Source organism: Mya arenaria, chromosome 3 (genome assembly GCF_026914265.1).
Source record: "Mya arenaria isolate MELC-2E11 chromosome 3, ASM2691426v1".
NCBI classification, from domain to species: Eukaryota; Metazoa; Mollusca; class Bivalvia; order Myida; family Myidae; genus Mya; species Mya arenaria.
The window spans coordinates 55,732,619-55,747,362 of NC_069124.1; the positions used below are offsets into that span (position 1 = coordinate 55,732,619).

Genomic DNA, 14,744 nt, shown 5'->3' on the forward strand with positions numbered 1-14,744 from the left:
TAATACAATTATAATTTTGACACATCATAAATCAACGAAATAGAGAGGAGCTCCGCAAAAAGATCCTTCGTTCATCGGATAAACAGTACCTGCTTGGTTTTTAAGGGGCCGCTACTGTTGTTAATATTTTTTTTGAAACGATTAAGTCTTAATACGTTGTGAAGCAATGTAGCAAGATACAAAATAAGTTTCAGCACGACTGAAATAGTAGAACGTAAAAACTGAACGCTGACATAAGTAATACTATTTACATCAAAACTCAATGCTACTCTAGTTTCGGATATATTTGTGAATGTTTTCTGAGATAATGCCAACCAAATGGGTTAACAATCTGCTGAATTCAAGGATGGACATGGAACAGCATGTAAACTCGGTCTTGCTATGGTCACTAACGGCAAATGGGTCACATCAGATGATACCTTGACGCCATTAAATATCTTGTGAACTCTCTACTCACATCAAGACTACTGTAACGTGCTGCTGAATGACATACATAAAGCTGTGATGAACAAAATGGAATCTCTTCAGAACACAGAAGCCTGTATTATTAAGCACATGTACACATATTCCTCAAACTCAGCGCTGTCTGTTGTTGAAGTCGCAGACTGACAATGACACAGGAAGCTTTTCTGTTGCAAAACAAATCAGTATAACCATACATATCTTTTAACCGAGTACGCATTCATTTGCTAATTGTTAAATAAACCATTTTCCCTCTGTGATTAAGGATGGTACAAGTAAGGTTAAAATTACTAAATGTATCTGTATTCTTTCAATGTATATGTTTTTTTTTCCATATTTGTCTTTGCTGATGGAATACAATGGTACGTTCAGTATCACTTGAAATCTAAATCAGGACAGAAACTATCTATTATTGGATTATCTGTGTGTACATGGTATATACTTGTACTGTCAGTTTTCCTTTATCTTGTCATGCTTGATGAAAGACACCAAAGAACAAAATATTGATCAGTGTGTAATTATACTAGCTTTGAAAAGTATTCTAAAGCATCGGAATCTGCCATAGTTATTTAGTCACGTTCAGATGAAAAAAATGAACATTGACATCCTACTGTTTAACTCAATGTACCAAGATTTATGGATGGCTCTTCATGGACCTTTCTGATCATCAAAGCGTCTATGCTCAATTATTTATGAGAAGTGTGCCCGGAAGGGGTGTTATTTTGACATCCAACAAAAATACTTCTCGTCAGCTATCGAATTGATTGCCACCATGATAGCGTTTTACCACACATTTCCAAGATAAATTCAATTGAGACAATGCTGAGCTACAATCATGGATAAATTAACAATGCTTTCATGCATTTCTTTTCTGCAATTCCGCTGTTTTAAACAAATATTATTTTACCGGTCATAAGCCTGCTAACGCTCTATTGCTAGTCAAAATCTCGGAATATTTGTTTCCAATAAACTCTACGCCAAAGGCAAAAGTTGGAACATATACAGCATGAAGACAACCCAAACGTTATGGTATTAAGCAATTGGAACCAACATGGGAATGCAGAACAGTTGCCCCATCCAAGAGGCGATCATTTATTGTTGTTTTATTCAGCTTAAGTAACAGTGAACGTTTTGGTCTTTATTCGGCACATCGCGATGTACAGACAGTAACAAACTGGGCATATCTGTTAGCTAAGCAATATAATTAGAGGAGCAAATTTCGTTACGTTCTTTGCAATCTTCAGACTAATAATACGCACGTTACATTGCTAACACTTGAATATTAACTAAATGAATAAGCCGTAAAAGATTCTATCAAATGATGCGCCTAGAGACCTTAGGTACAAATATGTTTGGAATTCATAATGTGTTATACCCGAAGAATCTGCGTCTTCATTATATTCTTAATTTGTTTTTATATGATGCTTTTCAACAGGCAATGAATGAAGTACTACATAACAAATATTTTTAAGCTTGATTGTAAACTCAAAACACGTGTTACAATATCAGTGTTAACGTGTTTATACATGTTACAAAATGGTTGTTACAGTATTAATAAGAATAAAACTCAAACCTAAATCAAGAATTGATACTTTACGAATTATTTCAGCACTAAGGAAATCTGACTTGAATCGGTACCCAGAAAATGATATGACACAATACTCTTGCAATCGGTTGTCCTTTCATAAAACCAAAAATAACCAGAGTAATGTTATTTCACTTAACAAATGATACAGCTAACACCCGCAATATGTGCCAATAATTCAAGATAAACAACAGAGCTTAGACATTTAATCTGCTTCAAATCAGATATAAGATGCAATAATTTCGGATGTAACATAATTTGCATGCACTTGTATCATCAACAGGTATCTTTTAGCAGATAAAAATATCCAATAGCAATATTTTTATGCCTTCAGAGGAAGCTCGTTCAAACATATTTCCATCAACTTTCCATGAAACGTATCGATAATAGTAACATGAACTAATGACGGTATTTTTATGTTTAGTTATTGCGATTTTATCGTCAGCCTGTCATTGAACAAGGTCTCACGTAAGTTGAATGCTGGTATCTCTAAAGTATTGACATTTGATACTCATTCTGCAGCGTTGATATGCTGCACTGCATTATGTGGACGAAATATTAAACTTTTAAGTCCATTTGTTATGCTCAAATTATTTACTACAAGTTTTAAAAGGATTTAATTTTAACGAATGTTGTTTTCTCCCAGTTTTTGCCTTACTTAACAACATGTAGTGTCTTTTTGGTCATTGTTCTATTCAAATTGTTTTCTAACACTATTTCACATACTCTAAATGAATACCACTACACATATGTATTCGAACTTTTGATACATACTTTTCTTCCTTTACATCTTCAGTGTTGAGCTACTGTCCAGCAGCGGATCACTGGAGTGGTTGGTGGGGTTATGACGGATATGCCTCAGGTAAGCTTAGATAACATTTTGCAATGGACATATGAAAACCTATTCAAACACACAACCTTGTCAAGGATTGTTCTGGTTTACCCATAGAGAGACCCGAAGAAAACGATGTCATTAGGCTCGACAAAATTTTATCTTTACAGGCTTATGAACATGTCATTTAAAACATGGAAACCAAGTTTCATGTTTTCTCTTTTGATTACACCTGATTCACATATGTTTCTCACGTCTGTGTCGCCGACACTGGCGATTTCCAGGATAACATACGAGACAGTCTGTATTGTAATTATAACATTAAGATATCCGTTCTGAAGGTAATAACATGAAAAGTGTATTGTAATCATTGAACTCAAATTTAAGTTTAAGCTGAACACTCTGATGAATTGGACAATTAAAAATACTTTTAAAAGTACCCCCAAAAGGATACACAATTCGGAAATTCGTGCAATATTTGTTCATGAACGAGTTATCAACTCTGTTGTTAATAACAGCTATTGTATTGAGGGCTCGTGTTGTTTATCGTCTGTCTTAATTAAATATAAGTGGTCGATCATTCCAAGCTTTCGGGTACCAGCCAGTTGATCGTCCTTTACTTGTACGTATATAAATAAATGCTACCTAAGGAAACGTCCATCGTATATCTCATTTATGATATGAAGGTTTTATTACAAATGACGTTGGTTTTGAGCCTAAATGCCTTGTGACTATGACAATTAATTTCCATGGACTATCCGTTTTGTTTATAATGTAAACCCCATGCAAGAATGTAATTGCTTAAGAATAAGACACAAGGGTTATTGGTATAACGACAGTTTGAATACAGATGCCAATCGTATCATAACGCATGCTTTCAAATCAAGATCAATGTCTCTTTAAGACACTTAACTGTATAATATTCATGCAAACACAAACACCGAAAGGTAAACGTAAGTTTTGAAATATCGAAGTATTCAGATCGTGAGGTGATCGGCATTGAGATCGATTCTCAATGTATAATGATATCACTATTGGCTTACAAAATAACATCAACAACATCTACTTTTGGCGTAACGCGGTGACAGCCGTTAATCGAATAGAAAAAAGGATACATTCCAGTACCTAAGTATGGGATAATGTCTCGAATTATGGAGGATACAGTAGTTAAGATGATCAAATATTCTCTTTCTTACAATGTTAATAATTCAGACCAAATCATTCTTTATTACTGGTAAACACTAGTCAGTTTGATACGTCAAAAGTAAGTAGTGGCAAAGGAATACGTAATAAGAGTTAAAAGAACATCTGGTGTTTGATATTCAATAAAAGGTGGCAATCCCAAACTTGGCGCAGACAAATGTCATTGTTTTCAAGATCATCTCGAGTCAGACAAAGAAAAACGTGGCTTAAAAAACACACACTTTCTTATGATCAGGCTTTATTGCTTTATCTAAAACAAGAAGAACATTCGTAATGTAATTAAAAACGGATACCATCACGCATGTAATGGATTATCTCCGAATATATATCACTTTAACTTGCCATTATGGGCATCTTTGCCCGCATGTAACATGGGGTTCTCAGTTATGTGGAAGACCAAGTTTAAAAAATGTTAAACGGGTCGATAAAGGCTAAACGATTAAACGTTCTCTAGAACTAGTTTCATGTCACACCTCTATAAAGTGTTTCCATGTGGTTAAAATACACCAGAAGGCTCTACAAAGTCCATTTAAGTTAATGAATCTAAACTGAATGAATTAAACTTAAACATGGAAAAATTGGGGGTAAAAATGACCCTGTTACTTCAATTATTTAATATACATAGAATTTACTTACACATACTGTTGCTCAGTTAGATAAAAAAAGAACATTGTTTTTGTGGGTTTACACATTACATAATCATCAATTCAATTCCCAAAGGTTACATAAATCTATATGAATTAAACTATATCCAGCTGATTTATTTCAGCATTAATTGTATTGTCTTGTAGTAGTGTACTCATACATGCCTGTTAAGGAACAATTCAATGTGAGACTGCAACTTTTATAATGTGAAATGGTTCACTAATCCAGAGTCGATAAATGCTAGCATACATATACAAGTATAGTATTTGTATGCGATGAAATCGTCCAAAGCTTGAAAAAGAATGATAATTTGCAAAAGAGACCTTCGTACAAGTATGTCTCTGAAAAAGTTTGGGTAAAGGTGACTTTCAAGATTATTGTCATGGCCCCCAAACATAACAATGTGTGACTTTTTCATAGAAAAGTATAGAAAGTCTCATATGGGTTGGCTCAAAAAGAAGCCTATTGCTTTCATTTTCGATGTTTGAAAATCTGTATGTTGCAACTTTCTCATTATTCGATTTCTGAAGAACTACACAATGAATAACTAAAAGTTCTAAATTGACGATTGGTTGAATTCATATCGGTTATTAGAAATAACATTAGACGTGTGTAAAGGGAGGACTAATAATGCAAAAGTGTCCGTCAAATTAAAAAAAAATCCTAGGGAGAAGCTACACTCAGTATTTGCTCGGAGAATCTCAAAGATGTTGATCTTGCAAACGACACTTTCAATATTAGCAGAGTTTCAGACATCCTCTGGTGTATCGAATCCGATACATTTTAGTTTCGCATTGCCTTATAAGATCAACCCCTTGAAACTGTCTGTTTGGTTTACACCAACATTGTTTTACACCTGCATTTTACTAGCAAACAAGACCGGCAACAAATGTGAGCTTCTCGTGCTGATTGGGACAATCCCTTGACATTAAGTTTACTGTCAAAGTAGAATCAATGGCATTCAGATTTAAGTGATTTATCATCATTGCTGACTGCGAGGGGTGACATTCCTAATCAACTCGGTGAAGTTGATGTAGCCGAAATAAACTACCCCTCTGATACTAGGTCGTCTGAATAGGAAAAGCGTTTTAAAATTCGTCTAGTGAACACATATGTCCATGATCATTGTTTCTGGCTGATGAACAAAGCAAAGGCTGCGCCCTTGAAACTCATTACAATTCCGAAGAGAAAAAAATCGGTTGCTGTGTTAGCAGTCAACTGACACTAATATAACAAACTTACAGTGAAATCTCACTCTCAACGCTTTTAATCTTATCAAAGAAACATCAATAAACCAGAACAAACTATGCAACATTAAATAGGTTAAAACAGTTATAAACCAGATTAATTTTGTGATTTTTTTTTAATTCAGCAAGAAGAATTAAAATAATATTTTTGAATTCATACCATTAGGAATGACTCTGCCAAGAATGTGCATCCATTTACTCTCCTTTAATAATCGTTTCCAATTGTTCTCAATTTTATCAATTGGCATAAAAGAAAAATCATTGATACTGTGGTCAGGAGCATTAAAATGTTCAGACACATTTGTATATGAATCTGGAAAATGCTTTATATCAAACTTATGACTGTTCATTCTCTGACTACATTTTTGTTGTGTCTGACCAACATATTGCTTTTACATTTTTTTGCAATTGATAACATATATAACACCTGTAGAAGAACAGGACAATTCAATTTTAGATCCTATAAGACATTATTTTGCGCAAAAATGTATGCCATATTTTGACGTTATCAACGTTGACATCATTTGATGTTGACGTCATTTCCTGTTCATTATATACATACAACCTGATGAAGGCCGAATGGCCAAAACGTTGTTTCATAAATAAATAATTTGTGTTGAAGTTGGACTTCTTTAATTATCACCTAATCTTATCAAAGCACATTTGTATCCAAATATGTTCCATGATTCTCCTTTTTTATAAACTTTCGCCTAAAATATTGCTATAGCTGTAGAATACGTTTTCTTTGGACTATTGACCAATGTTCTTAATCAGCATATTCCATGAAACACTGTGCTTTTTAAAAGAATAAAACCATTCGACGTTTTAGATACGTACTGATGATGTATGGTAAAATGGAATGGGATTGAGATTAAAATGAGTTTTGTCTTTAGATATTTTTGTGATATTGGGGTCTGGTGGATTCTTTGTTTGAATGGCTCGAACATGTTTACTGATTACTGGAAAGACAGCAATCCAGTCTTTTCATATATTTTTAACAACGAAGCAAGGCGGTTCCATGTAACAATTATTTTTTTCCTTTATTTTGCTTTATTAATTTATGAACTATTTTAGACAATAATTGATGAGGTTAAACGTCTTGAACAATTTTGGCATTGTGTATGACCTTTCAAATAGTACAGATAAGTAGATATTTTTCGTACCCATTGTTCTTTTTTAAAAGACAAGGCCCATCATGAGATTGATTGACGCTGATGATTAAATGTGGGCGACGTTTTGTTTTGATTCGGTTACAGTCAGTAACGTTCAGATGTAATGAAGAGATACTTACGCCAATGATGGATTGTACTCAGATGACAATTGCTACATCATTTGTCCACATTAAACATATACAGATACGAGTTTTCTTAATGCAATAACAAGGTTTGAAACAAAAGCGTTTTTTAACCTTTCGGTCGGTTTAAGCAAGGCTAATTGGTCTGGATGATCCTTGCATGAACACACTAAAAGATAAATTTACTTAAACTTCATATTTTCATCAAACATCCATTCTTATTTGTCGAAAAGTTCAATCCGAATAAGATGTATTCCAGTGCAAGTGACTATTTGAGATTAATTGTAAAGCTGGTTAAGCTGGTCACTTTACCCTGGGATCTTGTACATCGTGACCCATTTGCATGTACACCAAATGTGCTTTCATGATTTTCCCAATGTATTTGCACATTTTTCTTTCATTTGCACAATATTTCAGAATTACAAGGAGACATCTTAAACTTTAATGATAATAAGAATAAAAATAAACACTGATTTCCCTTTCAGGTCCGAGTTCTTGGGGAGACCACAACGAGGACTGGGTGATATGTAAAACGGGCAAGAACCAATCTCCCATTGACATTAAGCCACAGGCACTCCTGTATGATCCACAGCTACAGCCGTTTAAGCTCGAGACTGCGTCGGTACGTGTCTTCACAATTCCATTATATTATTCAAAACTGCAGGTACAACCACATTAGCATACAGCAGTGAACACCACATCAGGCAGGTTAAACTCGTTTAAAGATAGTATATATACAGGTGTCAATACATAGTATAACAGTAAAGCATTAAGGCTATATGACACTTACAAGAGCAAAAAACCAAAACCGAAATAAGTTTGACAGCTGATTATCACTTTATGTATTTATATGTTAAGTTATGAAATTTAAAAGTTTCAATTCAAACGGCGTTAAAATATGTGCGTTCATAAAATTAACATTATTTCTATTGACATCCGTTTCTAACATGTTCTCTGACATCGGCTCTTAATCCGTATCATGACACTGTCGTTTTCTGATTCCGTATCATGCGAGTACCGTGTGTAATCTCGGAACTACTTCCGCGTTGCTAAAAATAGCGTAACCAAAAAAGCCGGTAAAACCTGTAAACTTTTAAATACATTACATTAACTAACTTTACTCACGCTTCAGAGGCATGTTTGTATTCAGGAACATATTTCTCATGTTCTTCAAAGAACCATGAGGACAAATTATCTAGACAGCTATTTTACACATGCTTCAGTGAACTAATTGTTTGCCTTTTCGAACTTCATAAATTGTTGCATTATCTATGTTTATTATCCTAAATATGAGCAGCTCGCCAATACAAAGAAGAAGGCGAATTCGCGTCATCGATAGAAATAGCGTTGACTCACGAACTTCCCTCAATTCTGCATAATATGATCGTCAAAAAATCCCACGAATATTTACTTTGTTTAAAATGGCCGCGTTACGTCTTCAGGAAATGACAATTTGTGTATACTCGTAAAATAAGTACCGCTTTTTTGTTGTTTTGTATTTTGTGCTCTGACATTTGATATTTGTTTTCTTATTAGCATTTTATTAATTTTGCTAAAACATAAAACATTTTGTTCTTATTTTACTCAATAAAGTGAATTATGTGTCTTCTGACGTCGTTTTGCTATAGTAGCCTCCCTTGACTTTATTCCACAACACTACGTAACACATTCGAATTCATACGCGCATTTGACAGATGGCGGTAAATGTAAATAGAATTGAAAACGAAAAATAAAACGGAAATATTAAATGGGCAGATATATTACGATTAAACGCTTTTCTGGTAACCTGCACCACGTCTCGTTCGGTGATTAAACATATATGTTAACACACCGAACACGACGTGATACAGGCCAGCAGAAAAACGTCCAATCATAATATCCCCTAGGTATTGTCGACACAATGAAGATCTAACAATAAAAATAACAATGTTGTGTAATATTGGAGTGTTTAATATTCATCATTTATCTGTTTGAATAAGGTCAGCGGTACATTTCGCAACAACAAGCGAGACCTGACGTTGCTCGTGAATAATAGTAATCCCGCTGTAAACTTCACGGCGGGGCCGCTCTCCTATACCTATCGCCTTTACCAAATCAAGCTGCACTTCGGAAGAGAAAACGTGTCTGGGTCAGAGCACCACATCGACGGCAAGGCCTTTGCTGGGGAGGTACAAGTTTTGCAAGAGTATACAGCTTAGTTAATACAAGCCATTCACAGCATGAAACCAGTAATATTGTCTTTCCACAAGAAAGTGCTCTCAGTAGATTTTTGACGTGTTCTGAAAGTAAATCGTAATGTTATAGCAATCTGCCATGTTTTCTAAATTGAACTAGTTTTAATGCATATTTCCTATCAATTTCAATAAGATGAAGATCATAATATATATATATATATATATATATATATATATATATATATATATATATATATATATATATATATATATATATATATATATATATATATATATATATATATATATATATATATATATATAAATATATATATATACAATAGAGGAATTCAGATACAGAGTATATGTATAGGAACAGCAAACGGATTGTTTAGGTTTCTCTGGCAGCGATTAGTTCTAATCATCATTTCAGATATCACGGTTACCAGACCGTTTGCAGTTCCTCCTGGCAGTAAATCGAATCATCATCAAAGTCATGATCAATTTGTGTTAAACTATATTGGTAGTCTCCAATACTCCCCTCTTCTCTTGCAGATTCAGTTTATGGCCTATAACTCGGATTTGTATGCAAATCACTCAGTAGCCCAAGTCAGTCCCAGAGGCGTTGCTATCCTGGCGGTGTTCATATCTGTAAGTTCAAAATCATTTTATTTGGCAAAATATTCGACAATGCTTATGTGATGCTTGATTGTAATGTTTTCATGAAAAGATGTTATTCACCATGGACGACTAATTACTTTCGTATTACAATTTCAATCGGCTAGCCTGTGCAATATTTCCGTGGTAAAAGGTTCAACTTGCGTGTTTTCATTCTATATAAGGTCATAATTGTTCCTGAACTGATGTTTCTTTACTACAGGTTGGGGACTACGAGAATTCTGCCTTCCAATTTCTCCAAGAAAAGTTTTATGTAATAGACAAACAAGGTACAAGATGTAATCAGCTCAGTTTAAAGCCATCAGTAAAGTAGATATAGGAAACATATTTTTAATTATTGAGTTTATAAAAATGTAATATAATTACATAAGATCCTTACAAAGGTTTTATTTCCGTAATGCAGTATACCTTTTTCTATACTAGTTCAGTCTATCTATTAGAATATACCATTTGTATCTTGTTTAAAATGTTATCTTTCAATAATAATACTTAAAATCTTCAGGCAACATTAAATGTTTTAAAGCAAATATATTGTTTTAGTTGTAGCTGGCAACCAGCATATAACGCTATGGTATAAACAATTCATTATAATGAACTTGGCACAAACATATTTTATTTAAGATTCTTGCACGGATGTTAAGCATCTACCAGTAGACAAATTGTTACCAAAATCTCTTGACCACTACATGACATACGCTGGATCGCTGACACAGCCCAGCTGCAGGGAGACGGTCACCTGGATCATATTGAACAAGCCCATGTATATTTCCTCAAAACAGGTGAGTTCTAATACTAGTACTGATAAGTTAGAAATGTTATAATATTTCTATCAAAATTATGTTTGTTATAAGGTATCTCGCATTAAGACGCTGTATGCAATAACTTTAAACAACTGATTGTATATTTGGAATAGGTTCAAACAAAGTAAGGTCAGTTGTTATTTTAAAATGAACCTTCCCTTCTTTGCAGTTAACCGATTTAAGAAGAATCCCATACCAAGAATGGAGAGATTCAAACGCCAGACCTATTATGCCTTTAAATCGACGGACCATCCGAACTAATATCAATTTCGGAAAAAGAGTGAGTTTAAATTTGAAACATAATTTAATAACCTATCAACAAGTAAAGCCATACAGTTACTCTTATTATTGCTGTTGGTATTTAAATACTGGTTTGTCATATTGAGTGTTATGAAAACAGCCAAATAGGTGAATTTAATCAATATCACAATCTTATTTTAAAGAAGGAACTGATTGATTGGATGTAATAATACATACTTTACGAATAACGCTTAGCGTAGAAAGGGAACTGATAAGATGTCTTCTTTCAGACACGACTGTGTTCCATGGAGGTCTCTAAGCGATATGTTGGTATGTATCCAAATTAGTCAAACTTTTTTGACTATAAAAATAAAAGTAGTGGTCAGTGACCACTTTTTCGTCCGAACCATTTACTCGCCCGCCCTGTTAATCCTGTGTTTAACATTCCATTATTATTGTTGTGCATAGACACACCAGTTTGTGTTTAAATGAAGGATTCATAAAAGGAAAACTACTATATTTTTCTCTGAAAATACGCAATGTATCATCCATATTAAAATTGCACCAGATTGCGTCATTTTTCTTCCAGCAGGGGATTATCGATTTTTGCCCACTCAACTTTTATTGGCGAAAAGGGGCCCCTAACCTAGGGGTTTTTTATACGATTACTTTTTTGTTAAATGTTTGTACTACCACAAACAATTAGTCACTTTTTGTCCTCTCCCTTTCAGCTAATCCCGACGTTGGACTGAGATAGCGAGGAATAACATCCCTAGGATTCTTAAAAATAAAGCATTAAACCTTGTGGAACTCAAATTTGGTCCTAGCTCTTCCAAGCACAGAGAATGTCGAAAATAACATGTTAAGCTCAATGGTATTGCATTGATATATACGAGATAACGAAGGTTCATGGACAAAAGGACACGAGTTAGGTGCTGTAATGCTTTAACACTTGTACCACACACTGCAATTTGAAATGTGACTTTCGGTTAAATACGTGGTGTTTAATTATGAAAAAACAATGCATGAAAGGGACATTAATAAAGAGATGCATGCAATGGTTACATTCAGACAATTCAGACTAAGTGTTTTCTCGGTATGAGAATTTCTAATAATTGCAAGGAATTTACTTAGCTTTACATAGTGTATTCTGCAGTTTATAATGACAAATACGTTTAAAATCGACAGAGTGTTGGTAACACAACGCGTGGTACGAGCTACTGTCAGTGAAAACGTCAATCTTGAACATTATGCGTGTGCGTGATTGCCGAGAGAAGAACCATTTTTGAAAAATCAAACAACATATTTATTTAGTGTGTACACCTGTTGCAAGTGCTGCCCAAAGCGTCTAGTGATAAAACCAGCACTCGGATCGAACAAAAGTGCCAGAGTATGTTGCTTAAATCGTACTAATGGATCTTTCAATGACACTAAATCATTGTAAATCAGATGTTCAAAGCTGATGATAGTTCTCGGCTGTTTTGTGATAAATGCATCTGCTATAAGTGTTGTTTGTGCTTTAGCTATAACCGTTGACTCATAGAATTGTGGTAAAAACAAACATTTGGTGCTACTTGGCATGCTCATAGTCATTTATGTTTTTATTAATGATTGTTTCTTCAATACCTTGAACGTGTACGTTTTACTCTGAAGAACGACATTCCGTCAAATACAGCTAAGGATGTACGGCTCTTGCATTGTCAACACCGTTAGGCATTTGCTTGCTTCAATTGTCAGGACCTATGGTATACTAATTACGTTTTACTCCAGTGTTTTAGATGAAATGACAACGAAATTTGAAAAATGTGTTCTTTTAATAGAATACAATTGAACAAATAAAGTAACTGACTAACTGACTAAAGTATTCAGTCTTCCTAATATAAAGAGCTTAGTTAGTGTTTGAATTTAATCAGACTGAACCCAACCAACAGCTAGGTCAAAATAATCGATTAATAAAGCGGTTCTTATAATTCCTACATATTGCAATAGGCTGTCTTTATCGAAAAATCTCTAATAAAAACACGATTCAACGGGATAAAGAAGCGTTACGATCTTCAAATATTGACAGAATAAACTGTTCATTTTTAACCTAATTAAATCCTGCAAGATGATTTATATTTACTTTTGGACATGAGACATTGTTCAGTTAGCTAATAAATAATAACGTTGTTATAATATTGATACGTGTTGGGTTTTTTTTCCTTTGAGAAGGCTCAGAATTGTATACAGTGTTGCTTTTGCAAACAAGCATTACATGTGTATTTAATCATGTATAGTCGATGTGTATGGTACATGTTAATTTGTTTAATGTAAAATTAAGTGTTATATGATTTACACATAGAACGTATACAATTATTCTCTATTCCTAGAATAAAAATATCAATGTAAAAATCAAGCGTCTCTTTCATTCATTATATGCTATAGGTAGCCGACTTTCATTCGGGTAAAATGACGAAATATAAACTTTGAAGATATTATTCAACAAATTATCTCGTCTATATTGTATTACCGCTTTGTCTAACCTGAAAACTAAAAGAATGGTTAGTTAAGTAGTGAAACACACCAGAAGTCAATTGTATAAATTGATTCGGGCTTGGTTTTGTTAAAGTAAGACAAACTGTTTATTAAATGGTGAAAATCTTACCAATTTTTACAATTGACCAACCCCAGATTGTTATTATTTGCCAACTAGCCAAACGATAGCCGGTTGATATTTTATCAAGTTTTATAAGTTTGGATGCTGACCACCAGCACATGAAACGTCGCTTTCAGTATAACTTTCTTAAAAATCGGACAGTAAAAAGCATTTAGGATTAAGTGTTTATTTCACAATCTATAAAGTGAAATCAGAGTCTGTCAATTTCTGAAACAAACATGAGACATTGCAATATAAACTGTAACTAGAGACAATATCCACAAGATAACGAAATGTTTTCATCGAACAGATGTTCACACAAGATTCTTCGATACCATGATCCTGTCTTAGAAACATAAACATTCAATGTAAAAGTAGAAGCTGTGTCGAATGTTAAAATGGATATAAAGTAACTATTCAAATTGTACATTACATGTTCATATAAACACTCCAACACTTTTCACTTGGGATGATGAATAAACCTTATCACAATGTCAAATAATATTCATCTAAGACGATGTCCTGTTTTCCGCAAATGTGCTCGGTCGGCCACCGCTCGGAAACTCCCAATAGCAAGGAAGGAGACCAGTGCGGATTTACAAGATCTTGTCCTAGTTTAAGGTCTGCTTTAATTTGTATGTATAAGAGGCACACACATGACGTTTACATTTATGCATGCTCATCTGAGACTAAAGGGTAAAACCAAGCTACATAAAAAAACGATTTATCTAAGTACATCCGATTTAGTCATAATACATGACTTACACGATTAGTTGGGGAATGAACAGCGTCGCTTTCACTGATGTCAGATATACAGATGTAATTAGAGGAACTGACTTTTCAGACAATGGCTCACCTTGCTCATAAAAGCGTCAATGTTCAATAATTTGGAAAATAAATTTCCATGGAAGGAGTTTAATGCTGAAACAGATGCTCACCAAAAACACCC

At 34.0% G+C, this 14,744-nt stretch overlaps 1 protein-coding gene across 1 annotated transcript in view; it reads left to right on the forward strand.

The window, feature by feature from the left end:
* Nucleotides 1-12,104, forward strand: part of LOC128226136 (carbonic anhydrase-related protein 10-like) — a 111,434-nt gene extending 99,330 nt beyond the window's left edge. Inside the window, exons 2-10 of the mRNA XM_052936028.1 lie at nucleotides 2,844-2,909; nucleotides 7,754-7,890; nucleotides 9,248-9,436; nucleotides 9,998-10,093; nucleotides 10,323-10,389; nucleotides 10,742-10,899; nucleotides 11,090-11,200; nucleotides 11,451-11,490; nucleotides 11,892-12,104. Coding sequence (XP_052791988.1) covers nucleotides 2,844-2,909; nucleotides 7,754-7,890; nucleotides 9,248-9,436; nucleotides 9,998-10,093; nucleotides 10,323-10,389; nucleotides 10,742-10,899; nucleotides 11,090-11,200; nucleotides 11,451-11,490; nucleotides 11,892-11,917 — 890 coding nt within the window. The 3' untranslated portion in view covers nucleotides 11,918-12,104. The remainder of the gene's footprint in view (nucleotides 1-2,843; nucleotides 2,910-7,753; nucleotides 7,891-9,247; nucleotides 9,437-9,997; nucleotides 10,094-10,322; nucleotides 10,390-10,741; nucleotides 10,900-11,089; nucleotides 11,201-11,450; nucleotides 11,491-11,891) is intronic.
* The last annotated feature ends 2,640 nt before the right edge of the window (nucleotides 12,105-14,744 follow it).